General features: G+C 44.1%; 1 protein-coding gene across 1 annotated transcript in view; it reads right to left on the bottom strand.

Moving 5' to 3' along the window:
* LOC134144112 (glypican-5-like) overlaps positions 1–26,228 on the bottom strand; it is a 364,398-nt gene that overhangs the window by 325,839 nt on the left and 12,331 nt on the right. The window contains exon 2 of the mRNA XM_062582794.1: positions 19,639–19,800. Coding sequence (XP_062438778.1) covers positions 19,639–19,747 — 109 coding nt within the window. The 5' untranslated portion in view covers positions 19,748–19,800. The remainder of the gene's footprint in view (positions 1–19,638; positions 19,801–26,228) is intronic.

Below are 26,228 nucleotides of genomic sequence, written 5' to 3'. Positions count from 1 at the left end.
AGTCCACCCAAGACAGTAGGGGAAAATTGCTCAAATAACAAGGTGACAAACGGCGTCAAAAACCACATGTCTCTCTGGCACAACAGATCTCCTTCCAGTTTAAATAAAGCTCACTTGAACAGAAACAAAAGTTTTCTTGGGGTAATATCCACACAAAGTACAAACTTCTCTTACGCACGGTAAGCTATTAAGTGCAAGTTCAGAAAAATTTTAAAATACTGCCAAACATCTTCAAAAAGAGGACCAAAAACCATCCCCTCATTCACTTCTCTTAAAACTTCATGTCATTTAAGCTAAACCTTCCACCCGCTATTCTGCCAGGTTATATAGCATGAGCAAAATCTAACTTGGGTTCAATTTTTCAGGTGGAAGGGAGGAATCAGAAAATCAGGCCCACAGGAACAACTTCTGGTTAGAGCTGAAGCTATCACATGGTTTTCTGCTGTAGAGGGTATACACACTATTTCTCTTAAATTGCCATTTCTAAGATGTCGCTTACAGATCATGGGCTTTAATTAACATAGTTCAATCAAGCAACATCAACAGGTCTCCAGTATCACGGACCACGAACATTGCATAAGTATCTACAAAAAATGACATTTCAAGTGGCAGTCAGTTCTGCTCTGTAGAAAGTGGAAGGAAAAGCTTTCAGGACTGCTTTTTGCTTCAGTAATTAATCTTTTAAATATCAGTATTATGCTCAAAAATTAAGATGTAAAGCTGGGTAGTACCTAAGAACAAGACTGACCCTCCCTTCTCTGGATAGGGGAAGACCAGGGTTGCATCCAAAGATGGCATCTAAATGGTGTCTAAAAGCAGGAACGTAAGAGAATGAACACAGAGGCCGCTCCTAATGCTTATAAGTCGTGCTGAAAAACAAAATAGAAATAGCACCCCAAACCTAACAAGAGGAGAGCCTTTCCGCATTTACAGCAACACAAATATTAAAGCAGATTCAGATAAAATTTCATCGTCTACACCGTGGATCAGTAACCACATCAGTTTTTAAATAACAACCCAAGATGAGAACATGCCCAAATTACTCTAAAGGTTATCATAAAGGTTTAATTCCATTTTTATAACCAAATCTTTATTCAAAGAAATTATCACGCATGTGAATCTGAGAAATCTAAAGGTTAGGATGTAAATAGACTTGAGTTACATTGCTCACGAGCCCTCAGGCTGTTGAAACTCATTTCCTGGCAGACCACTAGAACTTGTAAAAAGATCAAAAGGGTTGATCTACAGAATATGGAGCTCTTTGGTCCCAAACCAAGACTGATCCTAAGCATGTGCTTATGTTTAAGCACGGAGTCTAGGGCAGAACCCCACCTACAGTCAGTCAGTCACCACCAAGGGCTGGGGAAGAAGAGAAGACTAGAACAAGCTGTCCTTAGGGATCAAGAGACTCAACTGGCAGAAGAAACAATATACTCAGTATTTAGAGCACTCCTTAAATATGCAACACTACACAGCGCGGCCATCCCAATAACCCGGGAGGTCCTGGGCATCCGCAGCTGATGTGGCGACGCATGCGCAGTGCAACATACTATGCCCACGCAGGAGGCTCAGACCAGAGCAGCAAGTTCAGAGCAGCGACACAAGCTGCGAGCAGTTACACAGAAGACAAGAAGACAACTGAGCAGAAACCCACTGAGGGCAGCGCAGGCAGACTGTGCCCTAGGACAGCTCCACCGGAGGCAGCGAAGAGGAGAAAGACCTCCCTCCGCAGACAGGGGAAGGTCACCCGGGCACCCTTTCCACCCACTCTATTAGCATAGGAGCAGGTGGCATTAGACACAAGTGTCTCCCAGGTCTCCAGATTTTGGGGTTACCGAGCAACGTGCCTGTTCTCTAAAGCAACGGAGATGGGCACAGTCACATTTCACTGCATCTCCCACCCATAAGGCATGCACCATCACAATAAAGGTTTTAAGCAGGGTGCCAAGGCCAGAGCAGACCTTGCTCCAGGTGACCGGCCTTAACGTGCCTTCGACTGCCGTCTCGCACAGCAGCAGCAGCCCCAAACAGCGGGTCGGTGTGCGTGCAGAGGGAAGAGTGGGTGGGCTGGAAGCAGGAGGTCTCTAAGCCTGCTTTCTGCTTTTGGTAATTCAGTTCTCACTGATCTCAAAATAACAAGCCACTAAAAGTTGCTACAAAACCCATCAGTCATAAAACAAGATCAAAAACAAGCCTAGAGAAGAGATGCCCGCATGAGGAAAAGACCTTGATGATGGGCTCAGAAATAAAAGAAAGCACATCCTTAAATAATGTTCATAGCCTCAAAACTACTCTTTTCAGACAGATTATAAAATTAGATAAAACTATCTATTGCCTTGAGCGATGACAGGAAAATGAACATGTTTCATCCTCTGCAGAACCAGGAATTTTCAGATAAGATTTGTCTCAGCCATCACAGACTAAATCACTGAGGGTCTCATGCTGCTTTAATTTACACCAGTTATAGCTAGTATAACTTGAAAGCCTTCACTCAAGTTACTCCAGCTTCAGAAAGCTAAAAGCAACAAATAAATAAATAAAACATACTTGGAGAGAGACAACCAAGAACTTTGAGAAGCCTAAATTAGTTTATTTTCCTTGAAGCTGAGCCATCCTCAACACAGGAATGGATTTTATCTTCACTACTCAAATAATTTTTTCCCTACATACACAGTAATTAGATGGGTAGGTAAATATTTCCCTTCTGACAGTTTTTCCTGCATGGCTTATCTGTCCTCGAGTTCCTCAGGATTCCTTTTCGCAATAGCAAAAATCATTGCAACCTTGCTGAGGCTAACTTTGTCTCTCAAACCTACCAAATACAAATACACTTGGGGAAAAAAGGGGAGGAGGAGGAAATCTGTGAATATAAAAAGAAATCCAAACTGTATTTCCCATTAACAAGCGTCTAAATTGCAACCCCCTCAAATCCAAACTAGTTTTGACTTAAACTGCCGCAATGGTATTTCACATCCTCCAACTGAGGAAACGCCACTGTCCTATTAAAGACGCTCCGCTCCGACGTTCACAGCACACTCAAAGAAGTGACAATAGCTTCAGGCTGACAAATGCCACTTGCATTTGGCATCAGTTACGGCACATGAGAAGCAAACGACCCCCCAGCACCACCACCCCGACACGCGCTCGCCGAGCCACACTGCAAAGAGGTCCGTCTTGTTTCCACCTTAAATCCGTGGCCACTGGGTGCGGCATTAGTTTGATGTCAGGTGTGTTACTCTAACAGTCAAAATGATTTGGGCATTAAACATCAAACAGCAATTAAACAGCACTGCTGTAACACTGGCAACCTGCTGACATTAGAAGAGTTTACAGGGAAGGATGACATCTTTTATTAAATGAATTAACATAGCTAGAGGAATGAATTTTCTGGACAAAAGCCCTTCTTCAAACCCGTAATTCTGAAGGACTAAAAAATTGGTCTATTTTCCTTCCCAACTATACTGATAGATCTTCTAAAACAAAGTAGAAAAAGATCACCTACACCTCACCCTCTTTACGCAGGCCACTCCATGCATTTCAAAAATCCAAGCATTGCTCCCCTCCTTCCAATATTTTCCATTTTTGCTACTAAGACAGAAGTGGTAGTAAGGATGAGTCTGATGACTTAGAATCAGTCAAGGGACAGCAGAGTATTTTAGTTGCTGTACGTAACATTTAGCTAAAATATAAAAGTGTCATAATAATTTGGGGGTTTGAATAAAAATAGATTACACTGGATTTTAGTTCTTCATATATTTAGTTCCTCAGCTAGACCCAGGCTCCATAAATTGTATGATTACACCCAAATGAAAAAAGTGTACCTATACATGAATAAGCATGCATGTCTATATAAATTCCTAACTAAAATGTGTAATATTTTATATGCTCTCTTGGTACTTTGACTTCCTACAGGCCCCCAGCATAAGGGAATGAACGGTCTCTCTCACAGAAATGCATTTTTGCAGGCAGTACTGCAGGCTGCCAGGAAGAGAGTCTGAGCTGTCTCACACCAACTGCAATTGCCTCCTTTGCTGCTCAGCAGTACAGTCCGTGGCACACCAGAGTCATCTTCACTCTGGAAAGTGACGCCTCCCCCGTTCTTCAGCACTGGGATTTTTGGGGAACATTTGCTCCATTCTATCCTGCAAGCTAGGGTCCAAACCTAATCAAGTTAGCGGAAAGATTACCAAGGATTTTAACTGCCTTTGGACCAGAGCCAAGGCGAAGGCTTTATGCAGTTCTGCAAGGACTATGTAAGTAGTTTCAAACCAGACTGGAACATTCTCATTTGTTACTTCTTTGATTTCAGGCAAGGAAGTACGCTCATCTTGGCAACAGCAGCTCTGTCCTGCACTGGCAGCTTATCCATCTGCTTTCATGATTCAGTGCATTGACACTGAAAGTTGGAACCTCCACAGTATATCATAAAACAACATAAAAACATTTTATAGTATCTAAATCGTTATAGGAACTCCAAGATGGCAAGAACTACAGTAGGAACTTCTCAAGCAAACACTTCAGAACCATTAAAATTTGTTTTACTTCCAGTGTACAAATGAACTCTTTTGTTATTCCAAACAGTACTGGAATAACTGTATATATGTATATACAATTATATATCTATATATACACACATACTGTATATATGCAAAGACTAAATTATCATTTTATGAAGTTTTCTGCTCTTTTCTGCTCTGGTGGCTTCAGCCTCTAGTCTCCCCTTTGCTCCAGCAAGTATAAACAATAATTTACAGATAAATAAAAAGCAGGATCAATGTGGGACGTGCTATCAAGCTGCCCATGACAGGCCTAGTGTAAGAAATATTTCCATTACCAGGAAGAACAGGATGTGCATATCTGAAGCCTCTGACCAGCTTTTGTACACTGGCAGAACCGTTCAACAACCCAAAGCCCCGAGCCACGATTCCTTGCGGTAAAACACCTTGGTAGTTCACGCAGTTACTGTTCTAGGGTTGGTTTCTGCTTCCTGCCAAGCAGGAGTCCTCACTGCAGCCGGCAGAGGAACCAGGTAGCGGTGGCAGTTGGAGACACCTCTGCAGCAGTCCTGGATGCACTTCGGGGCTGGAGACGTGAGCAGAGAGAATGCAGCACCAAGGCACGTTCCAGCGATCCCGCATCCACACTCAGTCACTGCGCCAACAGCAGGGCACCGAAAGAGCCTCCAGTGCCTCCCCAGCAAGCAGGGCCTCCCGTCTGGAGGCACTGCACTGCCTCCAGCGCCGGCACACAGGCCCTGTTCTTCCAGTCTTAACACATGCACTAAGTACAATGGACCTCGCATGCAAAAACACTGCATCAGTTAAACTTAAGCCAGTTTAGGAAGTTGTTCTCCAAATTCTCGAATTGCATTGATGCTTACTGAAGGATGCATTTTGTCTTTATAAGCAATCAATAAAATTTTAAAGCAGTAATGAATTGATCTGTTCAAAACTGAACAAAAATAAAAATCAATAGCAAAGCAATCTGGGCTAAAAGGATTCTCCCTCCTGGAGACAGTTTACTGTTTCTTTAATTTCACATTCACTTGCTACCGCCCTCAGAACTCACTGTTGTCGGCAATATTTATAGATATTTTCCAACCATAGTTTTGCAGATGACCACAGTTGAAGAAATTATCCTTCCTGAAGCATGAGGTTTAAAGGATTAAAGTGAAAAATATTGTTCAAATGCATTTTTGATATGCACACACTCGCAACTACTCCTGGTTGTGAGCTACTATTTTGTCTGCAATTTTAGCGTTTTATATTCGATGTTTACAAGAGTACACAACATGCTTTTTTCTAGAATAAATTTACTGAGATGGGTGCAACGTGCTATGGGAGGCGAGAGGGAGTTGTGCCGAATCAGAACAGCCGCCTCCACCCTGTGCACCATTCAGGAAAAGCTGTGCCTCGGTTTTTAAAGACTTTTAAAGAGCATATTTCAGCAGGAGACCTACACTTCCCCCTCCCACCATTAAAAGCCTCATTACTTCCAACTGTAAATAAAATAGAAACACAGCCCAGGTCACATCCATTAAGGACTATTCACAGTTAAACAAAAAAGGCAGAGATTTATTCCCCGCAAAGAAACTCGCCCTTAAGCGACGCATTTAACATTAAGCGGGTACATAAGTGACCGGCTGAATCCAAAGCTTACGCGTGGCTCAGATCCTTCCGAGGCCTCAGTGGACACGGCACAGCAGAAACCAGTGAAGCTCCCCAAGCTGACCGGTTGACACAACCAAAGCACTCTTGTTACTAGGAAATAGCCTGCGTTTTCAAGAAGGCAGATTGCATTTCCTGAAGGCAAAGGTATGATTTTTTTCCCTTCTGGCTAACACACATAAGATCTTCTCCATTCATCTTGTTACACAAATAAAAATCAATTGTTTAGAAGCATCTGGATCGCTCCCCGGTGAGCCAGGCCCAGAAGAGGACCCAATTTGTAACTTTGCTTAGTCCGCACAGGAAGAAGGCGGCTCTTTCCCCACGTGCCAAAACCTTCCCTTAGAGGATTGTGTGAGAGCAGAAGGAGCTGGAAGGTTTTCCAGGAACATTAAACCATATTTTCTGCCATGACTTTCACACAATGACCTGGGCCAAAAATACTACAAGCAGCAAGCAGGATGCAATACACGAGGAACGGATTAACTGCACGTAACCAACTGAGTTCTGGCTTGGATACCTGGACTTAGTCTGCTGGTCAGCTCACCCACGATTGCTGCCTACCTGACTGCGGGACACCAGCACGCTGGATGCAGGGCCAGACTGACCTCCGCAGGCAGGCTAGGCTGAGCCAAGCCCGGCCACCAAGAGCAAAGACACTCGGCGTGGCTTGGGAGCAGCTGGCTCAGGGGCACGGGGGCTCCAGGGCACCAAAAAGCACCAGCACGCCCTGGGAAAAGTAGGTCCTAGGAAGAGAAGCCAGGGAGAGGCCCTCTCAGACCACCACCAGAGAGAAGAGGGCATCTCTCATACCAACACGGTTTTGTATGCATGCCTCAAATCCTCATAGCAGATACATACTACTTATTTTCATAGGAAGCCTCTATTACTGCTCATAGCCTTCTGCGCACAGCACAGGCCAGGAAACCTAGCAATGGCATTACTAGACATCACAACATCTCCTGCAAACGTCCCTCTTCCCATAGCAGTCTAGTAACTCAAGAGATTTTCAGCACAAATCAGAAAAATTAAACAACTGCAGAAGAGTCACAGTAAAAATGAAAGAGGAGCTACGTATTAAAACTTTTCTTTACAATAAGAATCACTAAGATTTTTCATCAATATGTCTATTCCAAAGATGAAAATCCGCATGGATCCTGATCTTAGCGGGGCACACCTAACAGAGCAGATGGTCTCAGCACCACGCAGCTGTTGGATCCTTTAAAATCTGCCCCCCTCCAGCCTTTTACAGCTGTGACTAGGACCACAGTAAGACTGAGGGGTAGATGTGGGGAGACATGGGGAAGACATGACCCACTAATTCCTTACTTTCAAGCCCTTTCATCATCTCATCTCTTAGCCTGTGGATATCCCAAGTTACTGGTAATTAAAGACATGCATTAATTCATTTCTCTGTCCAAGAAAAAAAAAGTTCAGAATTCCTGAATCAACACTTTTTTTGGAAACCATGTAAAATGTGTACTGCAATGGTGTCATACAAAAGCAGTTACTCCTGACAACAAAGCTCCATTCACAACTAAACCGTTTGCTACTGATCCAAAATAAGGTATTCTCATCCTAGGATATAAACGTACATCCTAAGAACTTACTGCTTGATTTCACTTTAAATTCACACCCTACCCTTAACCAAAGCCACAGGTCAGCCTTACTCAGCCAGGCTCCAATTGCCTTCCACCCTGCTCTCCCATGACACAGCTATGTAACTTCGTTTCAACACCATCTAGTAAAAGAGCGTTAATTACAGAAGAGGGGATTATAAGGAAGCAGTAGAAATATCTTGTTGGATGCACATTTACATGTCTACTGGAACATGAAATGCCAACGAGCAGCTACAGTATTAACCCACTGCTCCATTTTACACGAATTCTGGTGGACAAGCAGGCAGCAAGACCCCTCCAGTCCACAGCAACAGGGCTGATGGAACAGAGATAAGGCTACTTCAGAGAAAAACAGTCGGGCCTTCTAGATCACCAATGGTATTCGTTCCAAAGAGCTCGGTGCAGAGCTCTCAGGACAATTACAGGGTCAAGGGGAGGCAGCCAGCCAGTGGCACTTGCTAATCATTTTGTCAATACAATGAACAAGCAGTATGCAGGGAACGATATTTACAAGCACACAAGTCTCACAAAATTTAAAACATCTTATCTTAAAGTAAGTGACTTAAGCTTTCTGTAAAGACAGTGATAATTACAGATCCAATATTCCATCAAGTAAACCCCAATTCCCAACTGAAACAACAAACGACCATATAAAGCAATAGCTACGCTTCCAGAGTGTTTACACTCCAGCTGCACGGCTAGAAACACAGAAATGCAATCCAAACAGATGTCCGTAAGGAAGGCACAGGACAAGGTGTCCATGCTAACTTCTGATCAGATGCGTTGCACATACTCAGTGGATATTTTTGTATACAGATGATAAACAGCCATTGCAATTGAAGGTCTGATGCAAGAGCAACTTAGTGAGAATCGTCTTCACACACAAATTTGACCAGATTATCTCTACGCAGTTACAGCACACTAAACTACCTTCACTACCAGCAGCTGAACAGCCCTAGGCCACCACTCAGCCAGTCACCCCCAGCTCTGCACACATGTGCTCCCTCCTCTCAAGGGAAACACCTCCTGGGAACACATTACATCCAGGGGGAAACAGAGGCAACAGGCAGAGGAAAGGATGACTGAAGTATATGCTCCCCATTTCACCATAGGAGCGACTGAAACACGCAAATACAGTTACAGAACAAGTAAAAACGGCTTTCCTACCCTTACTTCCAAAACTTGCTACAACTCCACAAAAAGTTTTTTTTTTTTTTTTAATAGAGTTTTCTCTAAAGGTAAATGCTCACAGGTATGAATTCATTTAAAATCAAGTATACCTCTTCCTAAGCAAAGCTATCTTCAGACCTGACCTTCAACCACACTGCCCTCAACTCGTGAGCAAACTGGGAAGTCATGGCTTTCCAGAGCTGCAAAATTTTGACAAGTAAATTTGGAGCTAAGACAAAGCATGGAAACCTTGAAACCTGATCTAAAAATCCCAGCATTACAAACACCCTCGTGAACGCCCAGAGCGCCGTTCTGCCGAGCAGCACGGTGCTATGGCTTTGGCCCGCTCCATCCCTCTGCTGCCTCCCACGGTACCCTAACACTATCATCTTGGGACTGGCACTGTTCCTTACACAGCACAGTGAGGTCCTAACCAATGAATAAAAACCAGGTGTGACAGTAGAAGTCATTTTCTGTGGGTAACTGGAAAAAAGCATGCGCCTAATAATATGCATAACGAATACAGTACATACGTGTACAGCAAGGAGTATATATACCTTTTTAACAATGAATATTAAAATATTTATATATATACCTTTATATACCTATATATACACCTTTTTAATAAAGAATACTAAAATATTAAAGAATATTATTCTGCAAAGAAAACATAACTGTATAACAGATACTGATTTTTCCCCACCACTCAAACAAGAAAAAAAAGAATCTAAGATGATTGAACCTAGCTATGGACTATAAGTCACTGCCTTGCAAACCAGATCTGATAACAAAATCATGTCCAGGTAAGTCTTTGTAGGATAACTAAACTAGTGGCTGTAGTGCAAATGCCTTCTAAATAGCTCCTATTGTATATTGCCTCTTAAAATAAGGTCAGAAAAATATTAAAACGTTATGTCCTAATGCCAGTTAATCTGAAACACATCTCAATTTTACTTTTCCTGCCTATACAGAATTCTATATAGGAGTCCACAGTTGGCAGGAAAAAGCGCACTGCAAGCTGAAAAGCAGCACTGTCCCTGGCGGGTCACGGAGCTGAAGCCTGATTCCGCTTCCTCCCGAATGCACTCGCTCCAGATATCGGCTCTCAGCCTTGTCAGTCTCACTCGCTCGTTTTCTCTTCGAAGTCCAAAAACATGACAGCAGACTTCACAAACAGTGAAGTGTGGATTTCCCTGTAAATCAGTCCTTCTGCATTTCTTCCGCGTTCATTTTCTCCAACGTTTTTATTCCATTTTTACTGAACTGCCCAACAGTTTCAACATGCTACCACTTCTATATTCTTCTCCAAACATCTTAAATTTTGCATCTAAAAATGGCCTAAAAAAATGCTTTTTTCCTGTTATCAATTTCACCATAAAAGGACTAATAAAACAGCAAAAGCAAGCTTACCGGTTATTTTTTCTTCAGGAAAAGGGGATGTGTCACCAAAAGCTGAATTATTGTTAAAATCCCCTGCATACTGAGACACACTCAATGGTCCTCCTGCTATTTTGTATTCAGATTAAGTTCTGACAGGAACTACGTGCATAAGCTTACGCTCATATTCAGACGCTGCACGTGGGAATACATTCGTCCTTGCTCGCTGTCAGGTTTTCTGCCGCTTCCTTCCCGAGGCGGACAGAAGCGAGTGGGAACCCGCAACAGGCGGCACCAAGCACCACGTCACTTCGTCAAGCCTCTCTGAAGAGCGCGTGGGTCACTGCAACATGGGACTTCATGTACTCAAGAACTGGGCAGGAGCATTCATAGCAGGGAAATACTATTTCAGAGAAGGAGGGGGAAAAAAAAAATGGACCCACACAGAGGGGGAGAAAACCCACCCAACCTTCTAGTCCAGAGTAAACAGGCCACTATGAAGGTTCGACCACACGGTGGAGAATAAAACGTCCAACTCCAGCAGAATGGCTACAGCAAACAAGTTTCCAGGACTACTGTCCCGAAACACCGTCAACACCGCTACAGCCCCAGCGGGGAGGCTCCCCGGGCAGTCAGGCCCTCGAGCTCGTTCGCTCGCTCTGCTTTTTGGGGGTTTCTCCTCATTTCCTCTTCTGGCACGACCACTGTCTCTTCAGCCACCTTTGTGCTTGCTTTCCATCCAGACTAATCTATTGATTTACTGTTCCACCATACTTTCATACTCTGCAGATACAGCCAACAGCCCAACAAGGTACTGGAAAGAACCAAGAGGAAGAAAAGACACCATTACCACGACAACAGGTGGGGGAAATATGGACCCAGAGATATAAAACGAGCACGCACACGATGCATGTGCTCATTAAATTTCTTGTCCTAGCACCGATGTGCCCTACCCACGTTGCATGAAGAACCATTATAAATAGAAAACGAGACTGTCCCTGCCCGGATTGCTTACGTTGGAGCTATCAGATGACAGCCAGAGCCAGACACGTTCAGGAAGAGAGTTTACATGGCGACAGCACCGGCTAACTAGATGTCTCTCCTAGGATGATTTCTTGCTTCCTTTAAAACGTATTTAATGTAGATTTCTCTCACCCCTTGACATGGGATTACAACATCCTGACAAGGCTTTTGCTCAAACAATCCTATGAAACACATATTTAATCACTGCTAAAAGGAACACCTAAGCAATTTGCTTTTGCTTAATAGTCAAAGCAATACACCTCTAGTAATCAAAGAATTTGCCATTCACAAGTATATGATTACCGATTAATCAGATAAATTTATCATCATCTATTGGTTATCCCCTGGCACAGTCCTGCCCATTGCACTCTTGAAAAACAGCCGCGTGCCATTTCGGAAAGCAGGCACACAGCACTCAGGAGTCCCCGCAGCAGAGCGCTGCCTGCAGTGCTGGCGACTCCCCAGCATCCCCGTGCTCTGCCCCTTCGGCAAGGTCATTTCAGGGTCATAGATGAAGGACTTGATATCCTATGTTTAAGGGGAAATTCATTATTTGCAATACAGCTACTAGTTCTAGTTACGCTGTGAAGACTTCTCTGGACATGATCTTTCTTACCAGATCTGGTTTGCAAAATAGTGATTTACAATCCACAGTGAGGATTAAGTGTTCCTGCTAGGCTTTCAGTCAATTTTCCACTTGAACTTGCTATTTTCAAAACCTATCTGAAAGTCACCAGAATCTTCTGTTGAAAGATTTCTTTCATTGCTTTCTCAGTATTTTTTTTCCCTACATTCTTCTCATGTATCTAAAAAGCTGCCTAAATTTGTGGGGGAGGGAAGGAGAAGATACACTGATGCAATCAGAAACATACAGAAAAATCAGTTTATTCGCATTACTGCAGCACTTGGGGATATTAATAGCACACCTGGAACACAGGTGCCATAGAGATCTGGGATAGAAGACATTGCCCATCTCAGAGCTGCCAATAAAAGCAAAGGCGAACTACAGCTGATGGACACAAACGCACTGAAGGGGGGGACAGAGAGATGGGGCAATGACAGGACTAAACCAATAAAAATATCGGACAGCAAACTCTGCATACTTCGCCTTGCTCTTTCTCAAGTGTTGTGTATCCTGATAGGAAGGAGAGTTTTGAAGGAAGGCAACGAGGGTGCTGAGGATCTTCACAGCGCACGCTCCTGTAGCGTGAGGAAGAGCGCACGCGAAAATGGAAAGGTGCCCGCTTGAATTTTTATGGATGAAGAGGCTGCCGTCCCTGGCCAGTGCCAGACTGACATTTCACCAGTTAAATGCAACTATAGCAGCACGGGCTGCACTGGGAAACACAATATACAAGGCATAATTCAGATGCCGTAGGGTAGCAGTACCAACAAGACCAAGGCTGTGGTCAGGGATCTTCAACAGGGTGCTCAATGGGCACCAACAGCAGCATATTCTGCTCCCCCAAAACGATGCCATAGTTTATATATAAATGCTAGGAGTGTTCATGAATATCAGCTGTGTGGAGAGTGAGAAGAAAACTGGCAGCTTAAAGATGTTCTGCAGGAAAAATCTTGCAGATTTGTCACAGATTCATCACACCTGGAGAGAAAGATCAGAACTGAAGATGGTCCGACTACAAAGCGCAAGTTAGAGAGATGGCAGGACTCAGTCTGGAGGAGAAGGAAAAACATAACTGCAAACAAGAAACTGTTTCAGTTGCACTGAACTTTTGCTGACAAGTATATTTGGACAAAATGACATGCTTTTGCTACTGCATGTCTGATTTAGGAGACCACATGTCTCATTTATAACGATATAATTAGTAAAAAGGGCCTGTGCTAAGTGAGACCAAAGACTGCTATATCATCCTATCCCATCTCCAGGAGTGGTCAGTAATGTCAGTCTGACTCTAGAACCTCAACTGAGGTGTACTCAACTTCTGAAAAGGTATTAAATCCCAAAGGATCACAGCCCATCTTTCCGCCAAGAAAAGAATGCCTCATACCATTCAAAACACTTAGAGGTCAAATGCACACAAGCTGCATAGCAAATTCAATCACCGGCCACAATGTAATGCTAATAGTTACTCACAGTTCTGGGCACATCTCAAAGATTTTTTTACATTTTGCACATTCAGAAGATAAAAGGTGCGAGCATTAGGGAATACTGCACACTGCAAATTATAATTTGATATTTTTGCTGAGAAAAGAACACGTAAAGAACTTAGCATCCTCTTCCCCCATCCCACATGCCACAGCTGAACTCTTAGCAATACCTGGACTCTAAAACCATGAATGGCATAAAGATGATAATTCATCTGAGACAGGAATAATCACACTTTTCAAAAATAAAACTTATGACTCATGATGCCATGGAATTACTAGTTAACATAGCAAGCAAAAGGAAGTATTTTCTAGCTGATGCATAACTAAATTGTGGTCAGCAGGTGATCAACACTGCCAATTTTTTCTGCACAGGCCAAAAGATACATTGGTTAGAGAGAGGAATTCAAGAAATGTGTGCCTAGAAACAGATATATTCTCTAGTGATAGCTGCCTTCTCAGTCCAGACTCAAAAAGTTCTTAAATTACCATTTGCTAAGAAGCAGGAGGGTACAAGGAGGGAAAGGTTCTCTTCACTCTCCGCATTTCCGACACACTTACCTGTTCATTTACTGACCGCTGAAGAGGACTGTGCCGACAGCCCTGCAGTCTCCCTCAGCCACGGTGCCTGTGCGCACCACGGGGCAACACGTGGCAGTTGTGGATATGTCATCAGAGACGGCGCCAGCAGAGAACCAAGACTGTGGGAAGCGATCCTGCCACCCTAAGGCGATGCTTTGGCACAACGGTACACGTTAACTCGGTTACGCGGGCGATTTATTCCTAACAGACTTTGTCCCTCCTACCCTAGTTTCTCATCCTCTGTTGCCTCCACCACCAAGTGTTTTACAATGGATCACAAACTTTGGGAATTCTCTTCCTAGGAATTGAGAGCGTGCTAAGCACTGGGTTTATGAACTGGATTATGTTCAGACAATGAACAAAAAAGTATCACCAATGAGTAAACGCAAAAATGCTCTTTTTCATGCCGCCCTGCTCTGAAACAGTGACACAGGGCAAAGAGGTCCAGCTGTGCTGAGATGATCCGAGCTGCACCATTAGCTCTGCTGTGTCCCCCTTAGGAAAGGCATTTCCCCTTCCCCATGCCTCAGTTTACCCATCTTTAGTACTGATACACCCACACAGAAGTCCTTTCCAAAAAGGCTTTATGACTCACAGGGAAAAAGCACCATAAAATGAGCCATCTTTACATTCCAAGAGAAAGCAACAGCAGACCAAAATCAGCGAAGCCTTTCACCATACAGATGAAGACAGTGTCCTCCCATCCTGAGCCCCACACCGAAGGCAGCAGTAGTCCACGTGCATGTAAGTTCATACATGAGAAGCAACAGCTAAAAAGCAATATCTGAGCCTTCCTCGGGCTGGATATACAAAACGAGCTTCCACTCTAGCTGGAACACACACATCATTTGGTCCACTGGAACGGGAACAAACAGCAGAGAGGAGATGGACACTAATACTCCAACGAGCCTCTCTCCAGTCTCTGTAGGGAGTCGCTTCTGTAATGAGCCAAAACAAAATTATACATCCTGGCCAACTGTCAGCTCAGAGGTCACCAGAGAACAAAACTCTGCTTTACAAGTGGGAAGGAGCGGGTAACAATTTGCCTGAATAAAAGACCAAGTATTATGGGATTACGAAAAAAAAAACTATTAAAAACAGTACTTCTACTTTTCTATAATTCAGCAGTAAATAATGGAAACCACAGGCAAGGTTTTGGTTGATGATAGTTGGGTTGTTTTTTTTCTTTTTAAATAGCTCATTGATTTTGGACTGCATCCACTTCCAGCACTGTGACTGCACTTCATACAGTAATTAACTCCAAACCAAAGTGCCTTTCTCCAGCCAAGCCTATTTTTCATAAATCCCACTGCACATCAACATTGTTAACCAGCTGCCCCCCTTTCAAGTTGATATTTCTAAATTCAATAAAAATAAATGCCAGCAACACTGCAACAGAGCACATTAAAATGTAGAATATGTTTGACTTGCTACAGCTCGCAGTGTCACTGTGCTATGTTATTTATTCTTGGGTCAGCTGGAACAGATATCAGTAGCAGTATCCATCTCACCATGACCCCAAAAGCCATTGGACTCTTCCCACTCACCAGGAGGGATGCTTGATTGGAAACTTTGTACTTGAGGACTTTTTGGAGCAACTGGACATTAAAATTCAGGCATTTGCCCAAGAACCAGGAGTCAAGTCGCATCCTTGCTGTGTCTACACCCTCTCCACATTCTCATTTTCTTCTTCCCAGCTACCCGCTTGAACCAGACGCTAACAGGGCAAAACCTAATGTGTATTTGCACTGTGACACCACTGCAATCCTGCCATTAGGAAAAGCAATAAGGAGCTTCACCAATTCGCATCTCCCTACCAAATAGAAAGCAGGACATACCCTCAGCTCCTCAAAACCCCTCCAGCAAGGAGGGAGGGGGCAGAGTGCTAGGAATCTGATCTGCTCTCTTATAGCTAGGGGGGTATGGCAATACCTGGTTCCCATCCCGACAAAAAGCCAAATAAATGCTATTTTGCAGAAACCACCCACCAGATGAAACTACTGCTTTATAACCAGTATGTTTCTAATTATGAAGGAGCCTTCCCTTCAGAGTCCCTAAGTGAACAATTCCTATTGTCCTCTGTACAAAAAGTACTTTAGCAAAGAAAGTTTTCGCAAACAGCTGAGCTCAGAGCTCTTCCCTGCACCTCTGGTATCTGCTAATTTGGTGACCAAAATGTGATGTAGGTTTCAAGTATCTTGTTCTGTCTCTGCAGAGACCATCGGCAGAACAAGGAAGCGGCCAGTGGCTGGATTCTCCTCACCTCAAACTGGCCTCAGCCTAAGAGGCCAGAGCAGAGCCCAGGTTTCAGGGGACTCCTGCCGAGCACCTGCGAGCGCTCCCTGAGGGGACACGGTCAAGGGAGGGCAGGCTTCTCTCCGCCGCCTGCCAAGAAAGCCGCTTTCCTGGCGGGATACCGATACCCCTTCTGAGGGTGACCTTCAGCCTGCGTGCCCACACCACTTTTAATCCACTGACAATGAATCAGAGTTGCCTCGCTTGGAACGGCCCCCAAGGAGCACGGGGAGCATGCCAGGTAACAGGGACAGGGAAGAGGAGAACCACCGCATCAAGCAACATGTAGCATCACCACAAAGAAATTAATCTGTTCAAAAAATCAAAGCTATAGCAATTCTGTTAACAGAATTCTGTTAACTCTGCAAGCATTAAAAAAAAAAAAAGAAGCAGCAGCCAGCAAGTTCAAAGGAGAGTATTTTGGCTGTCAAAGGAAAAAGTGAGCTTCAAAATGAAAGCATCATGTTGGCTCATTTGCTTAACTAGTCCTGCTGGGCATTTCAGGCTGCAGCCACAGGAGCTAGGACAGAGAGGGATGGGCACATCTTTGGAGGGGACCGAGACCCACTCTGAAGTGCATTTGAGACAGAACCACCTGAAAGCAGCCAGACTTACTCGGCTCACTATGACGGGCACATCCTCCTCTGTTATGCTGCTCCCATTACGCTTTGGCACGCTTACACGTTCCATCTGCTCACTCCACCTTGTCTTTACTCTAGTTGAAGCAGTCAATGACATCTGAAGAGTGACTAATACCATGGTTATGACTTCTAGGCCAGATCACAGAATAAAACATTAAGTAAAAGCAAAGGCAGAAGCTTCCCATGAAACCTTCGACCAGGACCTGGCTACCTTCAACGTGCCAAACAATGATTTGGCATCAACAAGGTTTTTCCAGGAGCCGATTCAGGTGACCTGCTTCCCCAGCCTCCAGGCAGCCCCTGCCTCCCTCCCTCCCTCATTACTAACAGGGAGGGCTTTTACAGCCTGCAGCTGATGCCAAGTGGTACCTTTTCCTGCTCAAATCAGGTATCACAGCAACAGCATCACTGACAAGAGTTCAAGCTAAAAACACCCATGCAGAAGTCTGATTTACGAAGCGTTTGAGCTGGCACTAGTTTGCCAATACTGAAAAAATCAAAAGGAGAAAAAATAGCAGGATTGAACCACGGTGTTAGGGCTGTCACATGAAACAGGCAGTAGCCCAAACATAACTAGTCTGAGACTTGAATGGCCCACTGCTGTGGGCCAGTGTGTTATTTTGCACAACTAACACCTGTGAAAATTGTCTTACTTCAGCTGTGGGCAGAATTACTTAAATAATATTTTCAATAAAAAAAAAGAGAAACAAAATCTCTTCTGTCTAAAACTTAAAACAGCTGACTACGGTACCCAGGCAGCGTACAGGGAATACTTAACCAAACCCTCATCATAACTCCTATTCACATCAGAAAGCTCCTTCCCATTAGTACTTGTATTATTCAATAGCAGGCCTTCAGGAGCAAGCATCATTTGACTTCCATGAAAGAAAATACAAGATAATGCTGTCTAAAGAAAAGTTTATAATTTCAGCATCAATAACTCATGATAGGAGGTGAACTTCAAAAAATCCCACTAAAAAGTGTTGCTCTTTTGACACTGAAATTCAAGTACTGCCATGACGTTCAAGGCTGGACTGCTGAAAACCCAATTCTTATATCACACTAGTCTTAAATGATTTAGTCGGTATAGGTATAACATTAACAGTATTGTCTAAGTGTGCACAGAAAGCAGTTAAGATTTATTTTCCTCAGCAGCAGGCAGCAAGGCTAACTACTGCTTTGACTCCAACTACTCAAAAGAAATCATATATATGTGCATGCAAGTAAATCATGCATGAAGACTTCAGTAAACACCATCACAACCAAATGAACAAATTGCAACTTTTTAGCAAGTCTGAGCTCCTTCCCACTGCTGCAGGAAATGTAAAAACTAAACAGCACCTGAGAGCCTCTAAAATAAGGAAATCTTTTGAGACATTAAATCTTCTTTTGGCTCTAACACTTCATCATGCAACACAGCAACAAACCAAAACAGACCAAAAGGACAGAAATAACTCAACACAAAGCTCTCCCTCTCAGTGTCTCACACAGTACTACTCTTAGCAACAGAACGTTTATACGGCACAAGACGAAAAAGGCTTTTCACTGACACCTGCGACAAAACCAAACAAAAGCAGCTCTCAACACAAGAGAGCAAAGCTGCATCTTCAAGTGTTCCCACCTAGCATAGACAGAAGGCCAGGCACAAGTCACAAACACCAACCTGTTTGCCCACTTCTAGAAAACGTCTAGCTATTTCTTTCTGTTCAAAAGGCTTCATCAGCAATGGACAATAACGCTGCTGGCTTGACCTAGAGGGGCTGGTAGGTTAATCTATTCCGACCTTATCTTTATTCTGTAACGATACTGAAAGATTGCTTGAATAACTCACCAGCATTTAACAATGCCAACAGCCACCCTTTTACCCACCATGTGGGATACTCAAATGTCTTCCCAGATTAACTGCAAAAAAAAACCAAAACATCATTTCTTACCCATAGATATACATAGGAGGAAACTGAGGTGAACAACTAAAAGGAGACGTTTGTCTTGCATTTTCCACATCTTTCAAACTACCAGCATTTCTTATTGTCAAATTTTACAAAGTATGCTTTCACTTACTCCCAACCACTTCTTACTTATATTAAAGAACTTTTCACTCAAACAGATGAAACTAGACAAAACAGAGCTAGTATTTGGTTTAAAAAAACTGCCTTGTACCTAGGGGTTTAGTCATTTAGGCCCCAAGACTTTGTATTTTAATAGCTACTGGCTAGTTTTCAAAATCCATTCCATGAAGGTGTTGAGCACTCGGTCCTAAATATAGCAAAACAGAGTTCAAATTAAGCACATTAGTCCCCAAAGAAGTCAGCAAGTTTGATTCATCAGTCAGTGATAGATTTACTCAACCAACTCGCATATTTTTCAAGTTCACAGCCTATGCTTAAATGCCTTTCTGGAGAAGTCTCCAGGAACCATCTATGTGAAGAAACTATGTAGACCTCTATCAACCTGTTAGAGCAAGGCATCCTGGAGAATAGTAACAGGTACGAGGACAGACTCCTGCATTTGCATTAAGCCATGTGGCTGTAATTCTTGATAAGGAACTTCAGTCTTCCTGTGACCTAACAGCTAGTGAAATGCATTAACACAAGGGAGAGCACCGGGTTCTCATTTTAGACATACCACATGGGACTGCAGTAGCCCAGAAGTTCCTACCTTGAAAGGCTGTGATATGACCAACAATCATGTACTTCAGTTCGAAGTTCAGCGCCTGGATGCTCTGCGTCCTCTCCCTCCGAACAGCAGCCTGGTAGCTTTCTTCCATTTTTTTGGTGCAACATGTTGGTGCTCTATGTTGACAGATCTGTAAATCTGAGTCTATTAAAAGCAAGCAAACAAAAGGAAACAAGAATTTAAAAAATATATCCAATTTACACCATAACAATAAATAATGCTTCTTAAAGCCAAACCAACCATTAGAATAAAAATTTTAAAGCTCAACAGAACACGAGGAATGGCATTTTGAAGTTCAGTTATTGCCTCAAGGGCACTGATACGGTTTACGTCCATTCCACCTACCTTCGGATAGCGTCACATTTCCTGCTGCTCCTAACTTATTTTACACTAGCATTAAAAGCTGAAGGCTATTATCTGCCAAACGCTGACCTCGGGATAGAGCACTTAATGCCTGAAGAACCAGCAAAAGGACAAACAGCAGGCACCAAACCAGCGCAGTACCGAGGTCAGAGACGATGACTGCGTATTTTCAGGGACCCAGAGCTACCAACAACCACTGGGAAGTCATACAACGGCCATGTCCACCCCAGGCTCCAGCAGAAGTAAAAGTCAGCAGGCATCTGCTTAACACCGAAAGGAACTGCTCTAAGGCTTAACCACACACAGACAAACCTACAAAACCTACTTGACAGCAACCTTAATTTCGAAACTGATTTTTAGCCTGCCTGCACACAACGTAAAGGTGAAGTTGCTCTCATTTTGCAACCACTGAGAAAAAGTTGCTTAAAAACTTGCCAAGTTTGGGATTATTGGTTCTCCCACCTCCTCTTCTCCCCTCCTTCCACCCCCCCCCCCCCCCCCCAGCTTTACCTTTGTAGCCCTTTTGGCAAGTTCAGTATCCTTGGTTAGGAAGCCTAGGCCACACAGGGTTGCAGTGGAGGTTGCCACATATCATAGTAACTGCAAGTGCCATAAAGCGCAGGAGAGGAACCATTGCAGGACAGAGAAACAGTGGTTTGTGAAACACCAGAACATGAGAGGGGGCTCAGCAATTTCACCGGCTTCAGTATGACCCCAAGGGTATTTGCTTTTAACAACTACAGAAACCTAGTAAGAGTTTCAGTACCACACGTGCCCTAGGTGCCAAGATTAAATGAGACGTGATTAGTAGGACCTTGAAGTCTTTAGCAACCCTGACACCAGAACAAACTCATTGCACTTGCTAAACCTAATGCAAAACACTCTCCATGAGAGAAAGAAAGGGGAGGGAAACAGCAAGCCCATGGTGACCAGGCAGTGCAGCACGGGCTTCCAGCAATCACCCCTCCTTGGCAGGGGTGCTGCAGACCAGCCAGAGGCAACCAGCCCAGGGGAAACTCCTGGAGCTGAGCAAGGCTTGGCTGTTCCAGCCCAGATCCCCAGGAGGAGGATTTGCTGCATAATTATGATGAATACACTACAGCACTGGGATCATCTGCAGCCTGAGACAGCCAGAAAACTTTCCAAACAAGCATTTGTTGAAACCTCTAGGGCTGTAATTCAATGTGTTCAGGGCACCTGCAGGCACAGCAGAAGCACTAGCTTATGAGCTAGTACCACATAGCACATGGACAAGTTCTCATGAAGAGCCCTGGCTCAGAGGAACAGAGCTGGAGCAGTCCAGTTCTTCCTCAACAGGGGCACGAAAGGCAATCTCAGTCTGCACACAAGAGCACATATAGTACCAGTATCTACTCACATCTGTTCCTGCATCACGGGATTGGGGCAAATAGTGTGCTGGTTACGAGCTCCCAGAACAGAGCATCTGACCAGCTGAAGCCACGTGTACAATGAACAGTGAAGGACTGTAAGACCTCTGGTGCTTTCCCAACGTAATGGGAAAACCACAAAAAGCCCACCGTCCTCCCAAAGGCTGGTGCCACACCCATGCCAACAACGAGAAGCTGAATTCTGCCATCACCCTGCTTGTCAGACGCGAGCTCCCGTCTCCTGACTTCTGCTGCAGAGGTGGAAGCGTAGCCAGCCTCTAACTCTGCTCCGGGGCACGTGAAGCATCTGCATCCCAGGACACCTGACGGCCTCGCGTTCACTTTCCTGCCTGCGAAGTTACCAACAGAGCAGAACACAGCCACTATACACGCCCACATTTCAATTCTCAAGATTCACAGGTTTCTTAAAGAAATGCTCTGCTTCAGATCAGATGGAAGGACTACTCTTCCAAGATTACGCACATTATTTTTCAATTCAGGTCTGTTTTTCCTAGACTATCATTTAAAGCTGGCTAAACTTTTTTTCCCCAAGTGGGAAAACTATAAGCTTTACCGCATCACTATTACTAAGCAGGATAAAGTATTTTGCTCCAATTTTAAAAGCAAAGTCACTCAGAACAAGAACTATACTACAAAGTCTAAAACATACGTATTTTGGAAAGTGGTGATCCCTACTCAAAGCTCTCTGCAACCTTAAAACACTTCGTATATGCCAAAGGCATCACCTGCCAAGCACCTCCCTATCCCAATTACAAAATACTCCAGGCGCCAAATGCACAGAAAATTACTGATCCCCAGGCAGCTCCTTAACTGATGTCAATCAAGCCAGCTCAGTTGTGCGGAGGTTTTTGCTTTGCACTGTTTGAGCTTTGTTTCATTTTAGATCAGCAGAGGTTTGGGGCTCTGCTCTGCTCTTTGATACAAGTCAAAGAGTCTTTGGCCGTTAAAACCAGCTGAATCAGTATACGTACACGATCCCAAAAGGAATGAGCAGCTTGCTATTCAGCAAAAGATCGCACTGTGTCCAAAAAGCTAAATACATATTCATTTTGATAGCAGACCCTGTAATTGTAACTGTTCTTTTCAAATACAAAATGCCAAATGCCCTCCCTCCAAAAGCCTGCACATACTGTCAAAATCTGTATTCTGAAGCCAGAAAACCAGCTCTTCAGTGGATGATAACCAACATCCCTTCACCAACTTCGTCAAAGACAGGCTGATTTGCACAAGCTGAGCCTGCAGCTTCCGCTGCAGAGACCAGCTCAGCATGATTTGTCCTGATAGCTTTTATTCCTTTATATTCTGACAAACTTTTCAACAGTATTTCCAAACAAAGCCCTAATCCAAAGCCTAACATTTTAATGCTGTGCAAGTGTCTTTGCAGACTCCAAGATCAATTATGTCTCAGCAACAGAGCAAAGTGCCAAAAGTACCTTGCATTGAGCCTGGCCCAGCTGAACAGGAGCCAGCACTTTGTCCTGCTGGAGACTCATCTGTCTGGCACAGCTGCTGCCTCAGCTAGAGGAAAGGTCAGCAATTAAAAAGGACTAATTTAGAGGAGCAGGCCTAGCCAAGTGAGAAAGGAAGCACTTTCCAAGCAGAGCTCCCCCTACAACTAGTTGCCGCACGAGAAAAGCGGGAGGTAGCACAGCCACAGGAGGGGAAGGGAAGCTTGCCGCGGGTGAAGTCCTTCCTCCGCAGGGCGCTTGCACCACAGCCGCGCTCAAGCCATCACCACCCACAGCGAGTGCACCAGCACCGAGAACTCCCACACAGTCGCCATTAGAGACACACGCGATTAGAAACACACTATTGGTCACACGCTACTAGAAAATAACTCTCCCATCTGTTTCAGCCTGTTCCCACCATTTTATAAAAATGTCCCTGTTCTATATGTAGCGTGGTAAGGCACAAGTACACTTTAGAAAAACATTAGCAATGAAAATGTCCCTTTGCCTAATGCCTTGTTTCACATCAGAAAACATTAACAGAGGTATTCTTTAACTTGAACAGTGGACTTTCTTACTGCTATTTTAAAATGCCCTGAAGCATCATTAAGGCCACAATCAGGTGTGCTGCTCCAGTTGAAATACTCAAGGCTGAAAGATTAACACCTACAGTTTACCAGGCATCACTTAGCTAAGCATGCCAGTAATCACAGTAGTAGGTCGTTACTTCCTTATCCACTAAAGCCAAAATACCTCGCATCAGCTCAAGAGTTCTTGAGGGGACCTAAAATATGTACAGATACACACACAAATACAAAACAGGAGGACCATTTTGTCAGCACTGGGATTATGCCAGCAGATTCAAGGGAGTAGAAACCTCAAATGGGAGGGGAACAGCAAGAAGCACCAGATGTCACAACTCCAGCAAGCTGGCAGCATCAGCAAGTGCTGCAGCCTGCCTGACAGCTGGAGACCATCAGACACTGGTCCTGATTGCTTTCCGGAGCAGGAACTCTACAAAACATACAGGTCCTAAGGGCAGCATCTGTACAATGCAGTGTTGTTAGGCCTGTTGCTAAGTATGTCTTGTTTCATTTTTTCCCCACTTCCCTCTGTCATTTGCCTGTTCTCACTGCTCTCACACTCTGATTTTTGGCCTGCATCCCAAACTGCCTTCTGCCCTACTGCATCAGCTGGCATGTGGCCATACTCCTTAGTTTTGTGACCATGGCTCACACCCCTCCTGAAGCTACCTTCCGCCTGGACAGGAGCATGACACGTCTCACCATAGCCTAGGCTGAACTCCATTCCCAGAAAGCTCTATTCATCTTCTGACCTCCTCTTGTGACTACTCCTCACCCTCCTCAAACAAGGTCCCCTTCTACCACTCTCCCTGCTGCAAAGAGCTCCGTGGCCAAGAGACCATGCAGCAGCAGCATCCTCCTAGGCAGCAGCAGCTGTTACCAGGAGACCTACTCATACCACTCCCCCCAGATCTGAGGGCATCACCTAGAAACACTGCTGCTACAGAGCAGGCCAAGGACAAGCAGCCTCTCTGCAAACAGATGCAGCAGTTGTAACTGGTGTTGCTTCCTGCTGATTGCCACCACTCCTCTGACATGGGTCTTGCAAGCACTTCCTGACCTGCTCCAGGCACCTTCAGCCAGGCTGGTTTTATCAGGTGATTTGCCTTAACTAGCCTGATTATGAGTGTAGCTGGACAGGAGGTCCCAAATACTCAGTCAGCAGCGGGTGATGACAAGCAGTAGGGGGCCATAAAAGTGTCACTGACATTGCTGGGTCATGGAGGAGCTGGTCTTCAGTTCAACACATCAGGGCAATGAAGGTGATGGAACAAACACACACAGATGGTAACTTCAGCATCAAATCCTGTAAAGCATCTATAAAGCATGCAAAAACAGACTTAGTGTTTCCCACAACAGTCTAGGTCTTACTGGGATGTTAGAAGATGCATCTTCAGTGCCAACATCAAACTGCCAGAGCCTTGCAGCTCCTAAATACTCTAAGGAGCAAAGAAAGGGTAGCGAACCTCACGTTGTTCACTACTCTCTCTTCCAGTCCTGGTCTCAGAAGCAGCACAATTTAAGCACCAGAAGGCATGAAAGCACACAGCCTGAGCCCCAGCTTACAAAATCTCAGGCCAAATCATTCAGGTCTGGCCAAACTGTGAGCATCTGAGAAGACTCAGCATGGGAAGTGCCAAGTGCTGAGTATGGGAAGCAGCAGCTACCTTGAGCAGAAGCTGCAGACTGTGCAAGCCATAAGCAAGAGCCCTTCCTGCACAAGGGTGAGCACCATCTCCTGATCCTGTTCTCCCATAGACTGGAGATAAACTGTTAAATAAATGAAATTACTTCACTTCAGGCCAATACTGAGTCGGATAAACTCTTTCAATGTGGGCCTGTCTGGGAGATGCACTGACAATAAGATTGTGAATGCTGAAGGGCTCTGCCAACTGCACAGTGCATGCAAATTTAGTAGATTTATACTCCTTGAGGACCCATCCTTCTCCTCCAGTTAATACACACGCATGAAAACTAAAATGATGTATAAAGTACATTTTAAAACAATCTAGGTTGAGAGAGGTCAGCAAGTCTATATTAAGGGGTTTTCCACATTTACTGTAATGGGAACGCCTTCCTTTATGAGCAAAGCATATGATTATGGTATACAGGTGAGAAAAATTGCAAGAACTTCCATAAATTTAAATAAAGAGTCTACTATCACTCTCCATTCATTATGTCATGCCACATTCACAGCAGAAATTAGAAACCCATGCATTTTTCCAACCAGCAGAAGTCAAATACATAAAAAACATTTCCAAAAGGAGTATAATAAATCTTCCTACCCCATATCTTCACAGGACAATAAGACAACTGCACTTCTCTCCAGTGGCAAAAGCATTTCACTATCACAAAACTCTGACTTACAGTACTTTGAGTGCCACAGAAACTACATATAAGGGAAATTACAACACATACAGAGCTCTCTGTGGATTACAGTGTTTACAGCAAAATTGAAATTGTTTTTAAATGAAAGTTGTGGGTTTCTAGCCCTGCACAGTTATAAAGAAAACTTCTGAATGCAAACCAATACAGGGCTGTCTGTCTAGTTCTATAGGGAGACGAAATGAAAGAGCTTTATGAGAGGTGGGAATTGCCTCATTCATCTCAACTCTGAAGCCTAATGATAATTCAGACATTCATGCTAGCTGTTTTACCAGTGACAGATGACTTTTTGTAGGAACTGCTTGCTAATATGCTTTACCTACTGTGGCAGGAATCATATAAAGTGTCACAGCACAGAATTTCCACAATATTGATATGTTCAC

Source organism: Rhea pennata, chromosome 9 (assembly GCF_028389875.1).
Source record: "Rhea pennata isolate bPtePen1 chromosome 9, bPtePen1.pri, whole genome shotgun sequence".
In the NCBI taxonomy this organism is placed as follows: Eukaryota; Metazoa; Chordata; class Aves; order Rheiformes; family Rheidae; genus Rhea; species Rhea pennata.
Note: the sequence above shows the minus strand (reverse complement) of the source record. Positions and strands in the feature narration are given on the sequence as shown.